Raw genomic sequence first — 23,963 nt, forward strand, 5'->3', positions numbered from 1 at the left:
GAGAGTCATGCAAAAGGTGATACACCACAATATCCTAAATGAGATATTTGTTATCATGGACTGGCACACGATAAGATATGCAAAGATTACATCTGGGCTGCTTGGTTCATTGATGGAGTTGGCATTTTACATGCCCACATCTAGCACATTATATAGTATCTGCACATCAGGTATCAAAATCTCGTTCACAGAGCATGGCGTAATTTATTTCATTTGCCGGTTATGTTGTGCCATGATGTAATTAATTTGTAAGTACATGTAAATGTGCAATCATACACATATTATTAAAAGTACAGTGGCGTTTAATTTTAGTCTCTCTCGTCAATAAAAACTCTGAACTATGATGTCATCTGTTTGAACTATGACACCATTGAACACTGTCAAAGCAGTAGATTTATGTGCATGTACTTGCAGAGTTCCCAGCAAACTCATCAAACACACCATCTACACGTATATCAGTTAAGCATTAATAATCCAATTTTTTTCCCCTTTTCATAGTTGAAAAATGAGGAAAATGAAATAGGAAGACATCAGTTCAATGATTTGATGCAGTTTACTGGTAATCGTGAACACGTTTTAATGCTAATTTTACTTTCATCATGGATGTAGAAGTGAGACTGCCTCTTTTTATTTGAATGGGTCCATAATCAGATGTTACCTCTGGTCTTGAAATTCAGGAATGGAGAAGCTTATCTTAAAAGTTCTATTCAATCTTCGGGTTCTCAGTTCTTGTTTTCAAAACGATGATGCATGTACATGTATATGCACACTTGTACATTAAGATGCACAATGTCAAATCACTCAATAATATACAGTCCATCTGATTATAAATTTAGGTTGCATACAAATACATATGTACCAAGCAGTTCCTCAGTGCAGTCTATCATCCCAGACACACTATGTGAGCATTCAAACATGATAATTCAATTCAACCCTAAATAGATTTTCCATTTCCTCTCTGGAAGTCAATTTTTTCAGACCTTTAAAAGCGTGGGAAGGAAGGTCAGAAAGGATTGCCACATTCAGTGGATTTCTGCAGCTGTGCTGTGACTGTATTTGGGTTTCCTTCACAACATAATAAGAAATTAATAAGAATGACCATTTCTTTGAGACAGTCAATACTGCCCATCATTCCTCAAAAATATTCAAAGAAAGAAGTGATCTCCTCCTTCCTGCAAGTTATATATATTTTCTCTGAAGTTAATTTAACTCAGAGTAAATAATTCTCTGCTGTTCAAATTAACAGAGACCTGTACATGTACACGTGGCAGCTGGCTAATATTTCAATCATCATAAACAAGTTACAGAGAGCACTTCATCTTGAGATGTATTTATGTATAGCATGAATATTCTAAGAATATATTTTTTTCTTTTCATATTTGATTAAAAACATTAATCAGCACACCTTAGTATGCCCATAGTGAATGAATACAAAGGAGTTTTCAAATATGAAAATTCTGCAATTTGTACCTTTCTGCACTGTATTGCCATTTAAAATCTATTTTTGTACATATCTATTTAATCATGGTACTTTCATGCAGGTATGTTTCTTGATCAGGACCATTATCAGTTCATTCTGTGACTCACACGTAACCTTGAACATAATGTGATTCTATCCAGGTGACCATGCAATGAAGTTGTAATTCACAACAAACAAGAGGGAATGCCAACTCTCATATGTACGGTTATGTTAATGTACAAATATATATACATATATAGACTAATACCGGTATACTGCTAATATATTGTTATTAATTATGGCAAACAGCCTTTCCTGGTTTTAAGGGCATACATGTACATGTATGTGCCTCATTTCCAGGTGGCCACACACCTGATGTACTGAGTTAATTATCTTCACTGCACATTCACCTCTACCAAGCCTCATGTAATCCCAGTATAGAAGTAAAAATGTCCAAACTTAGAGCTACGGATACAAATCTCAACTGAACAAATTACTTGACATAATTGGATATCAAATTTTCCTTTCACTTCAAATCATTGATAATTGAAAGAGGTGCACCCCTGGGTGTACTGAAACAGCCCTGGATATGGTTACTTGTTCAATACCCGTATGGTTGAACATAGTAAAACAACACATACATGTACAGTGTACATGTAAGTCATGAGATACACGTCAAGTCACTGAAAACACAACTACATTATTATGTATAGAAATTATATGCAGATTTTATACATGCAGATATTGGCACCCTGTATATTTGCCTGGCAAAGGCATGGCCAAGTGCTAACTGAGTACAATGGGATATTTATGAAGACCCACTTGGAAGTAAAAAGCCCTCAAGCATGTATGACCCATTGACCCAACACTACCCAACACCATAGCAGGAATACAGAATACATTCCTCAATATTTTCTGATTTGGAAAGACAGTAAATTGTGAGTAAAACCAATACAGGCTATATCAAATTCATATGGATGACTATGCATTTATGATTTGCACAATTTTACAATAAACTATTTTTCGTTTACAATTCTCACAGCGTCAGCCTCTTCCACCACTTGAAACTACTTCCCCTTTTGGCTACCTGAAGCTCAAAAGAGACAATAAACTGCTAACACACAAAACAGTACACACATTTCACACTAAAATTCACAGCTTTTACGTCTTTGGAAGATGAGATGAAACAACCTAACGGTACGTGAAATGAAAGTGCTACATTTAGAAATTCCACAGTCACTGACCATCAGCACCTCTCCTAGACTATTTGATTTAAAATTGGAAGCTCTAATACATAATTTACCTTCAGATATTATCACTGAATTAAAATATTTCTGTAGCACAGTCTGAGAGATGAAATTTAGAAGTCTTTCAGAGTATTGACACTTTATTTTGGAGAAAGCAATTCAAAATTAATCTTGAACTTCTTTGTGCCCCAACAGGTACAGACTGGTCATGTTTTGTTGGAAGTTGACCTTGACTAATGGTTCAATTTCAAATTCAAGTGACCATAAAAAAATTACCTGACCAATAACTTATCACTCAAGTCAGAAATTCTTTTGGTGGTGCCATAAAACTGAGCTTTTTATTCTTACATACACACTGCACATACGCTAATGTACCTTCTATTTTACATGATAACATATAAAGTCAACAAAAATGATAGAGTTTATGGGAAGTTCACCTTTAGGTTGGACTGGCTTGACAACAGACAGGGAAGTAAAGCTGGGTTATCACCAAGGAACCACCCATTTCTCTCTTATCTAAATCGCATGGCTGCTCATAAATGAAAAGTTTACAGCTGTGAGACAATGGAATTTCAGGCGTAAAATATCACTGGAATTACAATACAGAATTAAATTTCAGTTTTTATTGTAGTCTAAATCTGCACAGGAAGTGATAAATTTCCACATACAGACATTCCAGTGGTGAAAGCTGACGGCACAATCTGTGTCACAGAACTGAAAATCATGTTCACCTATTAAAGCTAAATATTATTATAAAAGAGGTGTGAGCACACAAATATTTGGAATTGGTATTTTATTTGAACATTCTAAGTACCAATATCAAGATAATATAAAAAGGCTCTTCTGTCTGGAGAATATTTCACTTGAACTTTTGTTACACTGAAAACTGGTACCACCCTACTACATGTATAATACCTGCAACATGCACTATCCACCCCGACTCACCAACTTCCCTATGTAGGTCAGGTGTATTGGTATGTAGATTTTAACACACCACAAATCACCACCTTGGTACAATCAAACATGTGACTAACAGTAAAACCATCCAGATAGCTTTGATTTGTCTAGATCTAGTCTACAGGGCAGAGCTGATGATTAAGAGTGGGTGTTCTTGTTTAGGCTTTTTGGCATCAGAAAGATAATCATTGATGATACAATGCTCTGTTGAACTCCACATAAATATCACCAGCTGAGAAGCAATAGTAGTGAATGACTGACTAAAATACTGGCACACACCGGATAAATGCTGCTGTGAAGGGATTGAGACAAAACCTACTCAATAAAGTATTTTTATCCATGTAGCTGTGAAATATTTCACCATACAGTGTGTGTATTGCATGTGCACTGCAGTGTACATCATGTACATGTACATTTACTTCAAAGGTTCAATACCAGTCTGCTTGTGAGTGAACTTGGCACCTTTTCAAGAATGTATGAATTTTTATACTGTGGTAATTGAACATAAATATTGAAACATCACACAGTAAGCGTGAGCTTCCTACACTAAATTATACACACAGAAATGCTGGGTGAACATTCGCAAATTTGGAAATAGCAGCTAAGCTGCCTGCCCAAGAGACATACATGTATAGGGTGAAATGTAATAGAGAAATCAGGCAGCCTGAGGCATTTCAAAAAGCAATAAAAAATTCAGTTCATATCTTCTCCTTTTCTCGGTAACAAAAGTTCATGATGGAACGAAGAAATTATTTTCGATGACGAGAATATATTGTACATGTTAACAGCCTGTGACTGCATCTTATTGACGTCTATTAAATGTATATGAAGTAACCGAAAGTAATAAAGTTATATCATGGAGTTATAAATGTCCACACATAATGTGAAAACTTGCCATTATTTTGGGACTGCAGGAAAACATGGTTCAACTAACATTAAGGTAGGCTTGTACAGGACAGGATGAAACGATCATGCAGTCACTGCTGGCTCCACAGTCTACACAGTCATACATGTAACTCTTTATCACCATGGGTTTACCACCCTATGTCCCATTGTTTATGAAGCCGGACCTCTACATAGGGAAATGGGTTGAGACAGGTTAAAAGTCAGATGGAAGCTATAAACTACAGGGCTGCTTCTTGGATAGTTACATGTATAAAATTTAATCATTAACGCTCAGAGAAAGAAAATTGACACATCTGACAGCAGAAATTGGTTTTGAATTCAAAAAGTCATATTTTGACAATTTTCATCTCACACCAATCTTGGCCTGCCTCTTTTACTGATATGCATGCACACAGTACAGCATCTACATCAAGATGATCATGATCTACATCATGATCCAGGTCACTGCTCTTCAAAACATTTTCCTTGCATAGATGTACATGTATATGTATACTCCCTCTAAACTCATATTGCAGATTGCATTTGAAAACAGTTGATAGGATACAATTACAAAGTAAACAATCCTATTGTTCATCCACTTGTTGATTCATCCATACTAACAACAAACATTGATTGATGACGAACTTGATACACGGTAATGAGACATGCACCTATTTGGTAAACAGAACGATAGTACCAAGCCATAATGTACATCATAGTGATAAGTTCTACAGGGATGAACTCGATGTAACAAACACAAACAGCACAGATAGACAATGAACAAGTACAAGAACATACAACAAAGTCAACTTTGCAGAAGAAAAATATATGGACCCATGGAACTAAGTTTAATAGAATCTATTACGGCAACGCAACTGACATTGGATTGCAGAGAGCAACACTGTTGGGACAATACAATATACATGTACACTGTGTTATGAGTACCTGAAAACTATTTCTAATGCATTTGTTAGTTTTTTAACAAGTTTAGTGCCTAATTATTATGTTACTGAGAGAATTGCAACCTACTTCCTAATACAGGTAAAGTACATTTTGATGTGGTGCCACTGGTACAATTGAGTAAACATACAGCAACTTGGCAATGTGGCCATGTCCTGACAACTTCCTTTATGAAGTTTATGGCACATATTGAACAAAAACATTGGTGAAAAATCTAAATTTTTGCCTTCAACATTCAATTGTGTCGGGTGCCTTGTCAAACTCTCTTCTCAACATTATTGCCCCCCATACAGTACCCCTTTTGTTTAGTCTACATCATGTCATCCGACAAGGTGGCAAATTGTTTTGACATTGTCAGGCCACTTCTACATGTAAACACTGTCCCCCAACACAGAGTCTGCACTTTTCATTAAATCAAAACACTCTCACTGTTCAGCTAATAGCTTGCTGTCAAATTTCAACAAATTTTTGCAGCACATCATCAAGGTTTCTTGTGCTTTGATACTAATATTATGGCTACAAGAATTATCTACGATCCCTCAAAATTAGCCAATCTGGTCTCAAAACAAATTTAAATGACTTGCACCATTGTTTATAGTGACAGTGTACAACAAATGTCGGGGCCATTTTTTCTTATCAATAGCAGCACGTCTTTTAATGTCCTTAATTTCTCATGAAACACTCTTTCAAAATGGCAACTTGACAATCAAATGGTGCACCATAAAGTTTATGAAAATAGCCATTGCTAGTTTTATGTGTGTAAGGTTTGATTGTCAAGCTGCAATCTGAAACAGTGCTTCATGATAAAATAAAGGACATCAAAAGTTTATGAAGGTACACGTAGCAAAATACCCTACTTGCTATTTCTAGACAAATATCCACCAAACTGATGAAATCACATGACAAGCTGAAGTATGAAATCTTGTTGACAAGTGTTTTTAACAGGATGTTTGTAAGGCCATGCTGTTCAAGAAGATCTCGATGTGTACATGTATGCAGTTAATATCCACTGAATAAATACATGTCACATATCTGTGGTTGAAAGTCAATGTTACTATAAAGAAAGCAAAGTGTATTTATTCCTACATGTATAAACGGTCCACATTCAATATTATTGTATTTGCCAGTACTATAACATAACTAACTGTTAACATGGGCAGTGATCACATGAAAACACAGTAGGGTAAAGGTGTATAACTTATAACCAACACTATACTCGTTGTGTATATCAAACAAACTGGACCAAGAAACACATAAATCAGAACATACATTTACAGAGAACAGATCTTTGTACTAGTAATTGCTTGTATTGGATAATGATATAATAGCAATGTTTTTGCCGAAGTTTGTACGCACAGAGATGCATGCACATGTATGAGAATGCATGAAAACCCATTTATGGATGCACTGATTTTGAGTTGAAATGATGTTTCCACTGCCCTTGCTTCAGCTCATAATCTACATGTATTGTAAGGTGATTAAACCCTTCTATGGTGAAGAGTTGGATGGCTAGTTGCTGTACTGGCTTGCCACGCTATCAATAACAACCAGCATATTCACACATAAAATGTGCATAAACAGAGTGGGAAATCACATTATACACATTACATGTACGTACATGCACACAGTACAGTACAGCACAGGACACCCTAACATGTAATTCAAGGGGCGTGGTGATACAATCTGATTTGTGTACATTTTTATCCGATTTCTCTCTCTCTCATTGTGCATTCATGCTCATGCTATGCGTCATGTGTGGGTGGAAACAGACAATGGTGATGACCTCAGACGATACTCCATACTGACAAGTATTATGGTTTGTACTTATACAATATCAGAGGACAAGGTCTGGTTAAACAAGCAATCTTTTTTATTTCAAGTGAATACAGAAATTCATCTAAAATTTAGATACAAATTTTGACAAATTGATATTCAGCAAATTTTATGAAAAATGGAAGTCTATGAATATACATTTTGTACTGTACCAAATGCGCATGTATATCAACACTGGAAAAGCAGACAACATGTTTTTGTGAAGATACACATGTATTTGCCTTTGACCTTCAAATTTGTAAAACGAAAAATACATGCACCACACCCACAGCGTGAAAGGCATGCGTCTTGAAGTCTACATGGTCACAGAACCTTCACCTTTAACATTGTTGACCTTGACAGAATATAAAGAATGTGTGATGTCATTTTACATGCAATCACAGAAGCCCATCTATTTATACAATTGAAATGGGATCGTATCATGCATCATTTTGTCATGTGAAAATGTACACATGGATGCAATGTACACGCATATCAAACATTAAACAGGCTACTAGAAAACATCTACGTATACCTGGAAGTAAAGCAAAAGCATCTCTGTTTAACAAGTATCAAAAATGATCCTTGAAAAATGGCACAAATGCCAAGAGATTTCATTGATTTATAATTTGATTCCAAGCTTAAAATCATAGCTGGCACACATACATTGAAATAAGTTAATGATTCAATTAATATCAATCGCTCATTATATAAACTGACATCTACATATATGTACATACGTCTATTTCCCCCGCATATTGAAAATTCACATTGGTTCAATATCAACATGTGCATACATTGTTCATGTATGTACAGGGTTAGATGTGGTACATCATTGAGATAAAAGAATAAATGCTGTGATTATAAATAATTTTGATTGATTGATTGATTGATTCATTAACTAATTGATTGATTGATTCCACTCAACCTCTGGTGGGTGATTAAAGTATATCAGCTATGGTCCAACAACACACAACTATCTTCTTGTTTTGTCCGCAAAATGGAGAGTAGCTGCAAACCCAATGTTCAACACTGTACTAAGTGGAGTTTTCAGGGTTCAAATTAAATTTTCATGTGTTGTTCCCCAAGTTATCACTTAAATGACTGCCTATGTTTTGGGGATAAGTAAAGTATTAAATCTAAAGTAAATTACACTGATTTGAACTGAGCTGAATTGTAAATCTTTAAAATTCAACCAGACACATTTTTCATGTATAAATCACAATGTAAATAGAAATATTTGCAGACAAATTAGTCTTTTCGCATGACAGTATGCATATATTAACAACAGATGTTTCAAATTGTAGTACATGCATATATGTATTATGAAAGACTACCAAAAGTAAGAAACATGCCATATAATTGACTGCCACAATATGGATCATCCAAGTGACCTTGTCTAACCTTTGACCTTGACTCCCCTTCCACTGGGCATAACCTCTGACGGCTACAAACACATGAAGCGCTCTGTTTGCTGTTTACAAACAGGATCAAAGATTCACCTTGAAAGAGATGTTCCTTATAAGGTGTTGTGCATGTTCAAGACGCTGCAAGAGGTTCATTTCAAGACAAACACATTTTCCAGCGGATGTACTTAGCATTCTTTAAATTCATAACTTGGGGATAAATTTGTGTGACGAAGGAAATATTTCTAATATGGTATCGCTTCCACTAATATGGGGGAACCAAAACATATGCTTATCAGTACCACTTCACGTATCCACATTTATTAAAATTTTATATCATCATTCTTCAAAAATTTACACTCTACTATAGCGTACTCAATGGATACCTGCCCAGTGTTCTCCCTGAATAAGGTAACAGGGGCGTGGCGCCCTCTTGTAAATTCCGAGCGCCCCCTTGCCAGAAATGAAAAAGATTTATTTTTTTTTGAAAAATAAAACAATAAAATGTACGGGAAAAAAGTTGACAGTGATTTACAAGCAAAATGCAAGCGTGATCGTCGATCCTGCAGGCTGCAAACGTAATTCTCATCGATCTTGCAAATCTCGCGAGTTTGTGATGTCATCCGAGATCATAAGCCCATGTGCAACTCATCGATGGCAGCCATGTTTGCATGGCTCAGGCCGTAACGTATCGTTAGCCACGGTCCCTCCATAGGGACCGTGCATTAGGTAACCGACTTTATAGCTGAGTAAACATGCCCAGGAGCTTGAGCCGAACCAAGGACAGCAGAGTACACTGAAGTTTTTTTAGGAGGTTAGAATTTCGCTTGTGTATTCCTTCCCAAAGCAAAACGACCTTTTTAGGCTCCGCCGGAGGATGAGAACACGTGAGTGCTATGGTGATAAGAATAAATGTATGTCTGTCGCTAAGCTTATGTTTTCGTTTTCAAAAAATGTAATCTTCATTGAAATCACTGAACTGGAATAAAAGTTGTGGAACACCGTCTTAGATTTCTTTTCCTTTGAGTTTTTTATACGAAAAAAATCTGAAATAAATACTCCCCAAGTGCCATCAAATAACACCATTTTAATCTCTGTTTTTCAAAAGCTCCAACGGCAGGAGGGGGGACACCCCCCTCCTGACCTCCCCCCGCGACCGCTTACGCGGTCGCTTGTGGTGCTTCGCACCACGTCTTCGCCCTCTTGTAAAAAGTCCTAGGGCGTACTCAATGGATACCTGCCTATTGCGACACAAGACTACACTCTCTTTATCAAGGACCAGTGAAAGGAATAAAGTCCCAGTGTGTATGTGAAGCTTGATTGCCTTTCCAGGTCACTGACATTGAATATTTGGGGAGTTTTTCTCGCATGGAATTTAGATACATGTTGTGAAAACCTTCCCCATCGGCATTGAATATTGTCAAGAATGAAAACATTGCTTTATCAGATACAAGTGGTGTGCATGAAAGCTATGTAGAAGTAAATATGGGTGTCCTTTAAGTATTAAGCACCGCAAATGCATTTCTCAGTATGTCAACATGAGTAACCCAAAACATGACTTGTCTCCAATACATACATGTAATGTTGCATGCCTGCTTCATAGCGATGCAAAAATTTTTCTTTGCAAAAACTAAAAATAGAAATTTGTTGATAACACGACAGGTGTATATGTATATGTACAGTAGAAACATGCATGTATTACTTCAGCTTTTATGAGGAACTGCCAATACTTCACCTTAGTTTAAAATACCAAAAATTATCAATATAATTTTTTATTATGGCAGGGTTGGCTGTAAAAAGTAATTTTAGAATGAGATTTGTGTCGATGAGGCATTGAGACACTATCATGCCATTGCAGCTTATGAAACCAGTCTGTAAAATATCAGATCAGATTTATACATGTAGATCTGGACATGTCCACCTTTACTTATTCCTCGCAGTTCTTTTTTAAATGTGGTCACCTGACCTGATATACATCTCTTTGTCTGATTTTAATCAGATTGGTTATGAAACCATCTGCTGTTCGAATTGAGATTAAATACTTCCCAATGCTTCCCTATTCCTGCCTAGAATCAAAAGTAGAGTACACTTTTGTAGCAACATAAATAACACTATATGTACAGCTCTTGAGTTGTTCAGCATCTTACATTGTATGTCAACAGACACTGCAATTAGTTGGGATCACTCTGTGTGTATCCTGGCTACTGCTATGATTACTGAGGGCTTTGTCAAAAAGTTTGTACATTAATTAATAATAAAGCCGGAAAGCAATCTGCATTAATTATAATGTTTGAACAAGACACTCAGACAACATGTAACTTGACAATTCTATTTCAAGATAATATATCATGATTTTATAAAACATTCAGGATCTTTTTTTGAATATTTTATGGACTTTTTTAATGGTATTGTTATTAGGAGCACAGCAAAGAATAGGGAAATTTCCTTCAGGTAAACAACACTAGAACCAGGAAGCACTTTGCATGTTTTGTATAAACACCGATCACACACTAGGTGTACTGTACTGTGCCATTTAAACAAATCACCTTTGTACAGTTAACCTGGGCAGGGCCTTTCAGACACAGACAATAAGTCAAATACTGGAGCTGATGTGAAAGATTGTGAAAAATTACCCAGTGGTGACTACCCTTGTGTCTGTACAAACAAATCAACAACATGCAACTGTCGTAATAAGAAGTCTAGACCAGCGCCATTTTTTAAATATTTGCAAAGATATGGAACAAAATCTTCATGTTTCTTATTTCTTTATGGTGGCTGTCTTCAAACCCTGGTTCTCGCATTTGTGTTTGTTGATCTAGACTATAGTGCTTTGTTTTCTCTGTGTCAAGTTAATCAATTTCTTATGAGACAAAAATGATCAAAGAGCTGCCCCTTTTAAGGAGGTGACACCACAATGACAGAGAAACAGCAGAAAGTGTGTAAAAAGCTCACATTTATTCTGCCATCATCTGTTACACATTTTGCCTTCAAGGAGAGATCACCATGGAAGATATTACAGTAATGACAGTGCATAACAAACACTTACTGCAACTGATTAAATTCTTGAGATGTTATCAATTTGCTACTGGCGTTGCCACTATCCTACAACCATCTGTCATTGCGTGTGAATTGCTGTGTGTTCCTTTATAAGTTGAAGCTGTGAAGCGTAGTGCCGAAAAGTGCACTGAAATTAGCGAATGTCGACATGTCAACTGTACTGTCAGTACTGTATGAACCTATCAAGTATACATTGCAGTGTCCTCACGTACACACGTACAGGTCCAAATAATAAACAAAACATGTAGGTCTCCTTGCTACAGGAAGTCCATGACACCAGTCAAGACTATCGAGGAAGTTTTACAAACTGAAGGCCTGTTCCCCTCGGGATGTGTACCGTGTAACCTGCAGCATGCATCAAACCGTTCTATACAGCCCCTATCAATCATTTAAGTCTCCACACTTTACATTGCATATATAGTTACAGGCACTTCATACCATCTGCTCTGTCATTCCTGCACTGTCAATTTATCAAAGTATACTACAGGCAAAAAAGGACCTGTGGCAAATTTTAATTTCAGTAGCTAATGCCTGATCTAGCAGATTTATTAGACCCAACGGAATAACCATGTCAAGGTATTTCACTTCGTGTCCTTTCATGATCGCATTAATTCAACGCCTGCAGGCTATTATCAAATGCCTGTTTTCATGTATGAGCCTTACCGTAGATAACCTTATCATTACAATTTTATGAAGGCCACTAGGAATTTTCAATTTAGAAAATAAAAATATTATTTCTTCCCCAAGGCAACTGTTGATTGGATATTCTATGAACCAACTCTACCTATGGTTGTAAAATAATTACTGTGTTTTTCTAGTCACAAGCTAGCCAACTCCTGGACAAATGTACTGGTTTCTATGCAAATACATCACATTTAACTAAATCTTGACTCATGACTGTGATCCGTTTCACCCTACAGCTGTAGAGAGTCAAACTCTGCTAAACCAGAAGTGACGGTGTTAGGGCAAAGTTCAGCGGTCAGAGAATTCATGCACTCTGGATGGCTTCATAAATTGAAACAAATCACCAAGCAGTTTATATAACCTGAAGCAATTGGACACTTTTCAATTCAGCTTACCATGCTAGTAAGTGTGATGAACTATTCTTATTATCACTGCCCAATTATTTTGTCTTTTCACAGAGGAACTTTCCTCTTGATTTCAACGAGGAAGTTACATTAGGCCAGCAGGCCACTGAAAAAAAACATCAAGAGGCTCCCATATCATGCATGCATGATTCTTCCTGTCGTACAAAATTTTTTTGGATGTGTGAAGCACTGAATTATTAACCTGTCTCAAACATGATCAAAATTCTTGTCTGTTACAAACACATTCAAAATTCTTCTCTGTTGCAGTGTTGAAGTAAATGAATACAAGATAATGCCCTCGTATGTATTAACGGCAATTAGACAAGGTAAACACACTTTGGTTATTGTTATTACTGTAAAGGTGACATCAATTATAATAAAGTTCAAATAATATTGAAAGGAAACCCTGCTAGGAGAAAATAGAACTGAAAACAGAATTTCGAAACCAATGTGAAGTCTGATACACATCTTTCTTTGCAACAGTATTGCTGTCAGGAGATTTCATTTCATAAAAATGTAAACATCCTTTGAGAAACCTATGTATGTAACTGGGTCACAAGACAGTCTTGTGGGATGGTAGACATCAAAAATAATACAGCCATTGGCTAGTCAGTAAAACATAAACAGTACAGACTCAAACCATGGGAAATATCTCCAAACCCACACATGAAATCTGATACAGGAATCTGAAATAATTTTAACCGTTCAAAAGTTGGAATTAATAGCAACTACTCCATTTCATGCGCTTGCCTTTGTAACCGAATATTTTCCTGTGCGGCACACAGGGGGTACACACCTTAGGAAATGAAGTTTGCGCAATTAGATGCAATTTCAGTGGAAGTGATTAAACATTAGTGGGTGCAACATGATGACAGCTTTCAAAACACACTTTTTCTCTCATCTAATTTACAATACAAAAGGCATTTATGCAAGAACAAATAGCTATGTATGACAATTACCTCATCATTTTAGATTATTATATTCAAAATATTTTTGATATTATTTGACAAGTTTTCCCTTGACAGGAGGGAACTGTTCAATTTTGCCAAATAACTGACCAATCTTTTATTATTAACATTTTATTGAACTACGAGACTGCTGTGTTTTAGCTCCATATATTGGCCAATTTCACACGCATCTCAATCCCCTTGGTAGTTCACTTTCCATAGTCTGACCCCCTAATGAGGTCAACAAACAGGACAGGTACTACGACCATGGATATGCACATCCTTGAGAATAGTGCCGCTAACATCTTCATCATGTCAGTCTACGGTAACTCCTTCCTTCCTGACAAGTGAGACCCAAGACGGGTGAGTCATATCCAAGAACAATGGGTGGGTCAGTCTTGGTAAACCGCAAACACCTTTCTTGGTCAGACGGTATTTATCAAGCACCGGAATCTGTGACCATTGGTGAAGTTTACAAGTTATACAACCTACAAGTCCCATTTCTTGACTACCTTTGGCGGTTATAATTTCTTGTTGTCATCTACGTGTTTTTATGTCAAAGGTTCAAGACATCATTTGAAATTTCCCTACAACCATGTTTAGACAGAGCAAAGATAATGTAAAGCCGCGAGGGTTCACGTTCGTGGTCACGGCTGACTTGGTGAACGACTTCCGGTGTAGTGAACCCGCGCCATGTAATTTAAATTTCGAGCTCTTGAACTTGACCGTTGTCACATGCCGACGGTTAAGTATAATAGTGTTTAATATAGCGACAACCTTGTCAAACACATAAACACATCTATGTTTTGATAAGGCCATTCAAGACATGCTACAGTATGGGGGATAAACAACATTCAATAGTATAATTTCGATTTCTTGTAAACAATATTTTACTCACCAAAACTTTGGTGAAGCGTCTTTCCAACTCTGAAGCTTCGGGCATGGGCATCTTAGGCGTCGCTTCCATATGCCGTTTATCTCTCGCTGACTTGCTACTATCGCCTCCCATTTTCTTCGGCATAGATGATATCGTTTGGGTAAAACTCGAAGGATGAAAGATATCCCCTTATTGCAACGCGACTACTCGCAAGGGTCGATCGGCCACGGCACGGCTACACACAGCGCGACGGGGGACTGACACTTCCAAACGACAGCCGAACTTTTCAGAATATGTACGTACAACGTTGCCGGCATTCACAGCATTCAAGCCCCTTTGTAGTATATTACCTGCTTTGCTCAACACTATTCCCTTCACACATCTCAGGGTCGGAAACTTCAAAACCACATGAAAATGTTTCGCGATAAACACAACGTTGTTACATTGCACACTGCAGCTCCACGGCGTTATAACGTATGACATGTCAACTCCCTGTTTTCATTATCGCTCGTCGTCTGCGCAGGTGCAGAAGCATGACTAATCCCGCAATTTGCGAGACTTCGCGTGGGTTTATCGAAAGTTCTACACAACTTCTTCAACAAATGCAAATGAACGTGGCTCAAATCGGAGGGAGAAGTGAAAGGGTGAATGACCTTCTCAATACGCATGACTCATACGAGAATAATCCAATCAGATGGGAAAAAATACTTGACGTCACCGAGAACCACCCGAATGCAAATCAAACACTTTCTCAAGAGCAAGGTCTTACTGGCTACAGTGGCTACTTAGGCCTACAGCTAGCTCCGTCAGCTCCATTGTCTGTAGACTCAAACAAATAATTTAACTTCTAGCTATGCGATTTCTCGTTTTGAAGGTGTAACCTGTGTATAAAAGGCAAGTATTGCTTGATGACGTCATTACACCCAGTAAAGGGCTTAAGTTTAACGTTTTTAGCTGGTTTAGACTATAACTGAACCGTGGAATGAACAACTGACTTTGGCAATCTATATTAAAGCCATTGTTCGGCATATAATTACAGTATAATCACCACTCCGTTTATTCATAAACCAAATTAGGTGCAATATATTGCGCAGAATGACGGATTAAGTGTTGTCCTGATCATTTTGAAGATGAGAAACAACGATCAGAGTGCATGAAGGAATCTTGGATGAACGGCCAGAGAGCTAGAGTGCAGTGCCGAGTTTGCCAAGTGGAGGTCGAAAATGCATTCGTAAAACTAAGTTCAAGGAATCAAGGTTCCTGCTATTATACTGATGCCAAAGCAGTTCGTGTATAGACTAAGGAAGACGAATTATACATGAACGAATGATAAAGATTACGACAAGTTTGCCACAGCATAGACAAAAGGAAAATTTACATACGACAAATTAAATCGTCAATGACGATGTTTGTCTAGGCTTGAAGCTAGTCAATTTTGTTTAACTGAGTGCCAAAGTCAACTTTTGTTGTCTTTATAGAATATGACATCATAGCCAGCAACTTCTTTCAGATCTGGGAAAAGTTTTTTTTTTCAGATATGATATTTCCCAAAATTTTGGTCAAAAATTGAAGCCATTGAAATGTTATGTCCCATTTGCTCCAAAATTATCAAAAATTACAGAAAAATTCATAAAGATTAGGAAAATGTTACACTGACATTTTGGTGGGTGGGAAAAATTACAGCACTCACATGATTAATTTTCTCTCTTCAGCAACAAACACCCCACAGGTTTGACAAGTACAAGAACTTGCAGTAATTCTTATTTTTCCGATTGAGCTATAAATTTCTAATGATTTAGACGTGTGTGTGTGCCAAGTAACTGTGGTGTCGGCAATGGACGTCGGCGACGGCTGGCGCTATTCCCTTGCAGTGAGATGTATGCACGAAGTGCTGATACCTCTGGAAATGTATGACAGCGCCCTCTTGATAGTGTAAACAGTCTGGAATGCGAATCGACAGGAGTTTACATGTTGAGAGTTGGTACACGGTCCCTCCACAAAATGGTTGGTACTACTAAAGCGTCGAACTGTCAGTGACTAAGTTTAACAAACAATTTGACGAATTCTGATTTCATCATTGTAACAATGAATTGGAAATATAGTCATCGTTGGGTACCTTCCTACCTATCTCGACGGAGTCCATTAATTTTGTGTGATTTAACTTTTGAAAGTATAATTTGCTCTACAGTTGAGGGTCTGTCTGTCTTCTCTGGTAAGGTAAAGCAAAAACAAAACGTTCCTTCAACTCCAATCGACAATGATTTCGGTTGCTCTGTTAAGCTGTTGTTTACCGAGATTGTTGATTGAACACAAAATTCGAGTCGAAAATAGTTTCTTATCGATAATAATTTGTTCACACGCGTTTTCCACTGGCACCGTTTTGATACGGTGAAGGTCTGCCGGAGCAATGTCTGTCAATTTGTATTGACTTGCGTTTAGACATGGAAGAAAGTGTTTTCAACACTTTCTGTTTGTCATTTTCGAAAAGTTCTCAAGAAAACTTTACAGTAAAACGCCGATAGATTTTGTTTCGATTGGGTCAGTGCTCGATGTAAAATAAGTTGACACCACAATGCAATATTTGCTGTGTGGGGATGGGGGAAGGACAGCTGGTTGAAGAATACCACTGAATCAAGATATTAATGTACTATGCGCCTCGAAAGTGAAATACTTAAACTTTTGCTCAAACTTTCCTCAAGGAATCTTTCAACCATTCTCTTTCAAAATCAAAAATTATAAGAATCAGGGTCACCGTGCAAATTTTGGTACCAGATAAACAAATAACCCAAGATTTACCGATTTTTGAAATTCAAAATGGCCGCCATCCCTGTTTAAATCTATGGAGAAAAATAATTCAAATGAGCCGCCACAAGTGGTAGATCAGAAAGGTTTGACGAGAGTCCAAATATATGCCCCTACCTTGATAGCTGTGAAATATTTGCGTAACATGGTATTCAAGAATGAAATTTTGAGTACAAGGCTGGACAAAATCTACCGGCTATAGTTGGCATGTTTACCATATGGCAACACGTGCTGCCAACGATCAATGATAAGAAATATTTCTACGCGATGCACCCTGAAGAAACAAGCTGCGAACACTGAATTTATTTCCTCGTCATGTTTCCTCGTCTACTCACTCATGAGTCAGTGAACAACACTTGCGATCATAAAGAAAATAACACTTTCTTTCCAATATGATTTATTTGTAACCCCAATGCCACCGAACGTTTGCGCCTGGCAAATGATTTATTCCAGAATCAAGAGCCTTAGTTTGTGATCATAAGTTGTTTTTCCTTCAATGTGATTAAATCTGTGCTCTGAATTCATGTTCTTATATGTACAGACTCAACCCCATGGTGATTACGAGTAGGCCAAAGCAGCCCGGATGATCTTACTCACATTCCTCCAGATAACGGCATATACATTTCATTTAGACCTTGAAACATTCGTAACTTTCTCCTTTTGAAGTACTTTGATCAATCTGTAAACTGCTTATATGTCATTTGAGTTAGTCATTAAATTAAATTGGCACACTTGACATCGCTTCAATTTTCTGATTCAAAGTTAAAACTCATTAAAATTCCTGAAGTATTAGTTGCGTATTGAGTGTCTCTCCTCTTACATGTAAGCGCGGTCCCTCTATAGAGGGACTGTGATGTAAGACGCTAAAAGGATCTGTGATCGAAGATGAAGGAAAAGAAGACCTGCGTGATCTCTTAAACAAGTCCATGCATCAACAAGCTGGATTACGTGATCTTAAATAATGATTCAAAGATATTGGAATAGGAGTGTTTCCTGTAAACAAGTCCATTTATCCTCATGAAGAGTTTGATCTCAAGACAAGACATTATTTAATGCAAATAGCGAGTCGGCACCGATACTGCACGCTGTGCAGATTGTCTCAGCTCTGTATTTAAGGCTGCATTCACAGATACTGGGGGAGGGGGGGGGCTGGAGGAATTCAGGGGGACTTGGAAATTCTTGGGGTAGGGAAGGGGCACTTGAAAGTTTTGCTCAACGTATAAGGGTGGACGTCGACCTGAAAATATTTTGGTTTCCTATCATTTTTTACATTTTCAGATTCCATAGTTTGGTAGGTAATTAAATGAAAAATGAATAACATTTTTGTGCCATCTAATAGTTCTAATATTTAGTAATAATTAAACAAAATCTGAAACCATTTTGTCGCATTTCATGACTTTTATTTCGAAAAATCTAAAAATGTATGAACGCTATTAAATTGTCATAAAAAACAAAGAGTATACCTTGAAAGGGGACAGAAGCTGCGACTGTTCATAATTTGTTTCAATATTTCTATGCTATGTACTACAAATACAGTTTCTTGCTGAAACACACAATATTCAGTTTGTCAGCAAAGCCTGAATATATAAACACTGTTGGTGTTAATTAAATTAGAGTCCAGACAGAATTGTTTTATTTTTCACCAACTTTGCCATTATTACACCCAAAATTTCAGTGATTAAAAGTTTTATTTGATGGAATATTGTAAAACTAGTATAAGTAGAATCTAGGTCATGTATGTCTGTAAAATGTTTCTTTGGTAGGTCGCCGTGCTCAGTTTTTCATGACTATTTGACAAAGTGTAGCTAGGAATTCACAATTTGCATATTCTCTCATGATCGTCATTTTGAGTGCTCTTCAGCGGGTTCCAATGACCCGACTAGATTTAGATTAACTCAACAAGTCGGCTACGACTGATAAATCAAAAAAGTTCACTGATATGCATTAAAATGATTCAATTTAAGAACTTGCCTGAGGAATGTGGCTCCATAAACTGCTGACAAAACTTCTATAACCACAACAGAAGATTTATATGCGCGTCAAAAAAGGTAGTGTCGAGAATCTGCGAGCAGAACTGCGCAATACATGTTATATTTTTTTCGGCGCGTACATCCCCTATAGATATACGGCTACGTGATAGTTGGGGGTGGGGACTTGAAAAAATTTTATCATGAAGAGGGGGATTTGAAATTATTGAGGGTATCGAGGGGGATCTAAAAATATAAGATTTCAATTGCGACTCCTCCAGCCCCCCCACCCCCACCCCACCACTATTATTTGTGAACGCAGCCTAATGATTGTCATGTACAGCGTACACAGATCACGCATCAGAATCATATCTTGACATGGGCTTAGCGACGAGATCCCAATGTCGGAGTTGGATTCGCTTCAATGTATCCTTCTTCTATGGTAACTGAATAACAATATGCGTGTCATATTGCAGAGAGATGAGTCTCCAGAGGATGAAGATGATATATGATGGATAGCTTCCAGTCATATTTGCCGCTGAGGGCGGACTTGCGAATGTCAGCAACTGATACCCACTGCAGTCTGGGTAAACCGAGACTACTGGTACTTGGGCACGGTGACGATATTGTTATGATGTTATGCATGACGCCTACCTATCCTTTGGCACCAATAAGTATTTAAAATTCAGTAGGCATTTCTTAAACGGTGCATATATATGTCCGACGCAGTTTAAAATGAGCGTGATTATTAATTAGAAATAATGGAGACCAAATATGATAGGTCTAGGTTCATGAGTTGATCGAAAGATCGATTGATTGATTGATTGATTGATTGATGAGTCACTAATTTTTGGTCTGATTTCCAGACGGCGAGTTTCGAGGTAAAGTGTTCTTGAACTTAACCTTGAAAAAAGATTTCTCGTTGTCTCTGTTGTCGTACAGGGAATCGATTGTAGCATGAGGAAATGCTTCCACGATTTACGTGGAGGCGTAAGTTCGAGCCAGTCAAACGAATATGTACTCTAAAACAGTACCTTTCATGCCATAAAATCAGCATCTTTTTGCTAACAACAGGATAATAAATAGTTGGAGACTGGTCTAAAACTGGTCGAGTTTCTTCAAACGGGAAGTTTAAGATGACGTACCTACACTTCATCATAACAATGTTACAATGTTCAAATTTCCCTGATGCCGCTATATCACAGAGATGTGAAAGACAGTGTTAATATATTTATTACTCGGATGTTGGACATTACTTCAAGAGAGCAAATAAAGGTGTTCTCGAAAAATGTTTGCGAGTGGTTCCATCACGGCGTGTTGGGATTTTTTCTCGAGTCATCGGGCGGAGAAATTTATTACGTTAACCTTGCTCAGCAGGAAACAAGCGACCCCGCCCTTCCCCTCCCCCTCCCCTTCTCTCTCTAGCTCCCTCCCTCCCTTCTCTCTCTCTCTCTCTCTCTCTCTCTCTCTCTCTCTCTCTCTCTCTCTCCCTCTCTCTCTCTCTCTCTCGATAAGCGGTCGAAATCGTCTTGCAGGGAGAGAGTAGTGGGAAAAGAGTGGCGGGGAACTTTTTACTTGTAAGCAGTGAAGAGAGGGGAGACTAGATGTCAAGAAGGGCAAACTATTCAGTAGCATTGGAGTGGTAGTTGAGTCATGAGCTTTCACATTTCTGTCTAAATTTCAACTTTATTCAAAAAATCGTATAGGGTAGCACATATATACGTTAACCACATAGGGTCAGGATTTCTTGAAATAAGTTAGTTGGCTGCCTCCTGCCACCGTTTTTTGGACCAAATACGCTGGATACCCGCCCAAGGAATGACATGGCCACTAATGTCTTATGTACCACAGTTCTACAACCACGGAGTACTTTGTTGTATGTTAAAGACTGCTCTACTGTTCATTATTTCCATTTTCCAGACAGACATCACCACATTGTAATCTCTATGATATGTTATGTATTTGTCATTTAGTAATGTGCCATTTTCCCATCATATTGGGATTTGAAAGATCACAATATGCATATTGTATGACCATTTGTACTTACCACATCACTGTGTGCATCTATCTATCTATCATTCCAATATTGGTAGTAAAAGACAAACAATCTTTACATATAACTACCTACTTTGAGCTCGTTGTGTGAGTTCATCACATCATTATATGTGTATCTATCTGATGTGTATTGATCACAAATTTATGTACAGACATTTACCATGTCCATTTACATTCCATTTACAACGTTGTGCTGCGTTCACATTGCGAATCATTAACACACATGGCAACTTCAAGGAATTTGTCCCATAAACGAATGCAGCAAATCAAGTTTCAATGTGGAACTCCATGTCATGAACTCCCTGTCGGCAAATCTCTACCAAAATGTACAGAAATGAATGGAAGCCATTCTGTCTGAATTGCCTTTACTATAGTAACTGGATTATTTAATTAACAGTAACATTTTTTATCCGTCCTGTACGATAGAGTCCTTCTGTGTGTCAACAGTATGAGCTGGTCGCTGCTGGGAGTTGCGCCATCAATGGGCGGAGTGAGTAAAGTGCGAGTTAGTTTAAAGGACCAATACATGTACTGGCGGTGGGAAGAAAGAATTGCTTCGGTCTTTTCTGCCTTTTACGGTAAAGACCATTTACACTTACAGGGGCAGAAACTCAATACAACGGACAGTATAGGAGAGACAGATCGTCCATGTAACTTTAAAGGGCCAGTAATGCTAACAGTTTACTATTGATGATTTTTTTCGCTGTTTTGTTTTTAATCTCTACCATAATTTTTTTTCTACTCCCCAAAGCATGTTGATATACACAGTATTCGACCTGTCACCTCAACCTGTACACTTGTAAACTACGTTGTTATTGTTGACAAGTGAATTCTGGCCCGGACTAGAACTCAAATGTAAACAATAATAGTGCATTTTATACAATCATATAGACGCTATGTTGACGAGCTAAATAGCGGGCATTTCAACATTCTTTTGGGAGTAGAATAAGAACTTGTGATTGACATACAAAATAAAAATGATGAAGAAACCATCAAATCGACCCTTTAACAGAAGCCACTCAGTCTCCATAACAATGACAGGAAAGGGGAGTCTTTTTTGTACTACCCGTCTGTTTTTGTGAGAAAAATTCATACATGTGTGGCAGACACGTGAATACAATATAAAGCTGGGTTATTTCAAAGCGGAAAGAAATCAGTCCCCTGGGGTGGGGAGGTAGGGTTTTTTTGTGCAACGGTTTACTTTATTTGATTTTATTAATTTTGACTGTGATATTTCAAATAAAGATTTCGACTCCAAACCGTCTGACTGCTTTCTTTATTACTACAAGTCCATATCTCCTCTCAAATCTGTGTATAAATCACTGTAATTGTTCCGAAAACATTACCAACTTGCTAATCTGCTGTCCGTATCAGCGGGTTAATTGATTAAGTCAACACCACAGCCGCCCCACACGCAGTTATTTTACGACTGTGGTGTTGACTCAATCAATTAATCCGCTGATACGGACAGGGGATTAGCAAGTTGGCAATTTCGGAGCAATTACAGTGGTGTATACACAAGTTGGAGAGGAGATAAGGACTTGTCGGTAATATATAAAGCAGTCAGACGGTGTGGAGTCGAAATCTTTACTTGAAATACCACAGTCAAAATTAATAAAATTACTTGTAGTAATAAAGGAAAGCAGTCAGACCGGGTTTGGAGTTGAACTCTTTATTTGAAATATCACAGTCAAAATTAATAAAATCAAATAAAGTAAACCGTTGCACAAAAAAACCTCCCTCCCCCACCCCAGGGGACTGATTTCTTTCCCCTGTGGTTATTCATGAAGACTATCCGGTTTTCCATCCACCATGAAAGAGTCGCAGCTGATCGCAAAATATCACTGCAGGAGATATCGGATTGTCTGAGTTGAAAGCTTGTGGAAGATTTGATATTCACCACAGCCTTAACTTGGCGCCGTAAATCGAACAGTCAAAAAGGTCAGCTTACGCTCCAAAGCGAAAGTCTACCTGTGACGTATTCTGAAAAATTGAATGCAACAAAAACAAGGCAGTATTGCTGAAGGCAATGAGTACTTGGGCCGTGATAGAGTAATTTTGAGGACAATATATACTACTATTCAAATATGGTCTTGAATTTCCTCCTGTCAATTAGGCATTTGATTAACTGGTTATTAAACGAAGCAATGGCATGACAACGGCAAAATATGTCCAGCAACTTTTGTGGAGTTTGAGGCAGGGGTTCTTTATTTATAGTGGAAATTGCTTAAACTCCTTAAATATTCAAATTACAGCAAATTTCTTTTGTTTTCGATGGTAGATGTCTAATATTTAGATGGGCATATGTAGATTTCTACCCTATAGTTATCCCTATATACCAAAAATCGGACATCCAGCTCTATTGGCTTGCTCAAAATTAGATATGCGCATAATTAATGAGGTACAATATGTGGTGTCATAAGGTGTCCCATCATACCAAATAT

At 37.6% G+C, this 23,963-nt stretch overlaps 1 protein-coding gene across 4 annotated transcripts in view; it reads right to left on the reverse strand.

Moving 5' to 3' along the window:
- Positions 1–15,559, reverse strand: part of LOC139140301 (formin-like protein 2) — a 64,591-nt gene extending 49,032 nt beyond the window's left edge. For 2 of the 4 annotated variants that reach the window (XM_070709460.1, XM_070709457.1), the window contains exon 1: positions 14,717–15,559. In XM_070709460.1, coding sequence (XP_070565561.1) covers positions 14,717–14,839 — 123 coding nt within the window. In that variant the 5' untranslated portion in view covers positions 14,840–15,559. The remainder of the gene's footprint in view (positions 1–14,716) is intronic. The other 2 variants (XM_070709461.1, XM_070709458.1) reach the window with 1 other exon arrangement.
- Positions 15,560–23,963: the final 8,404 nt, after the last annotated feature.

This window comes from Ptychodera flava, chromosome 9 (assembly GCF_041260155.1).
Source record: "Ptychodera flava strain L36383 chromosome 9, AS_Pfla_20210202, whole genome shotgun sequence".
In the NCBI taxonomy this organism is placed as follows: Eukaryota; Metazoa; Hemichordata; class Enteropneusta; family Ptychoderidae; genus Ptychodera; species Ptychodera flava.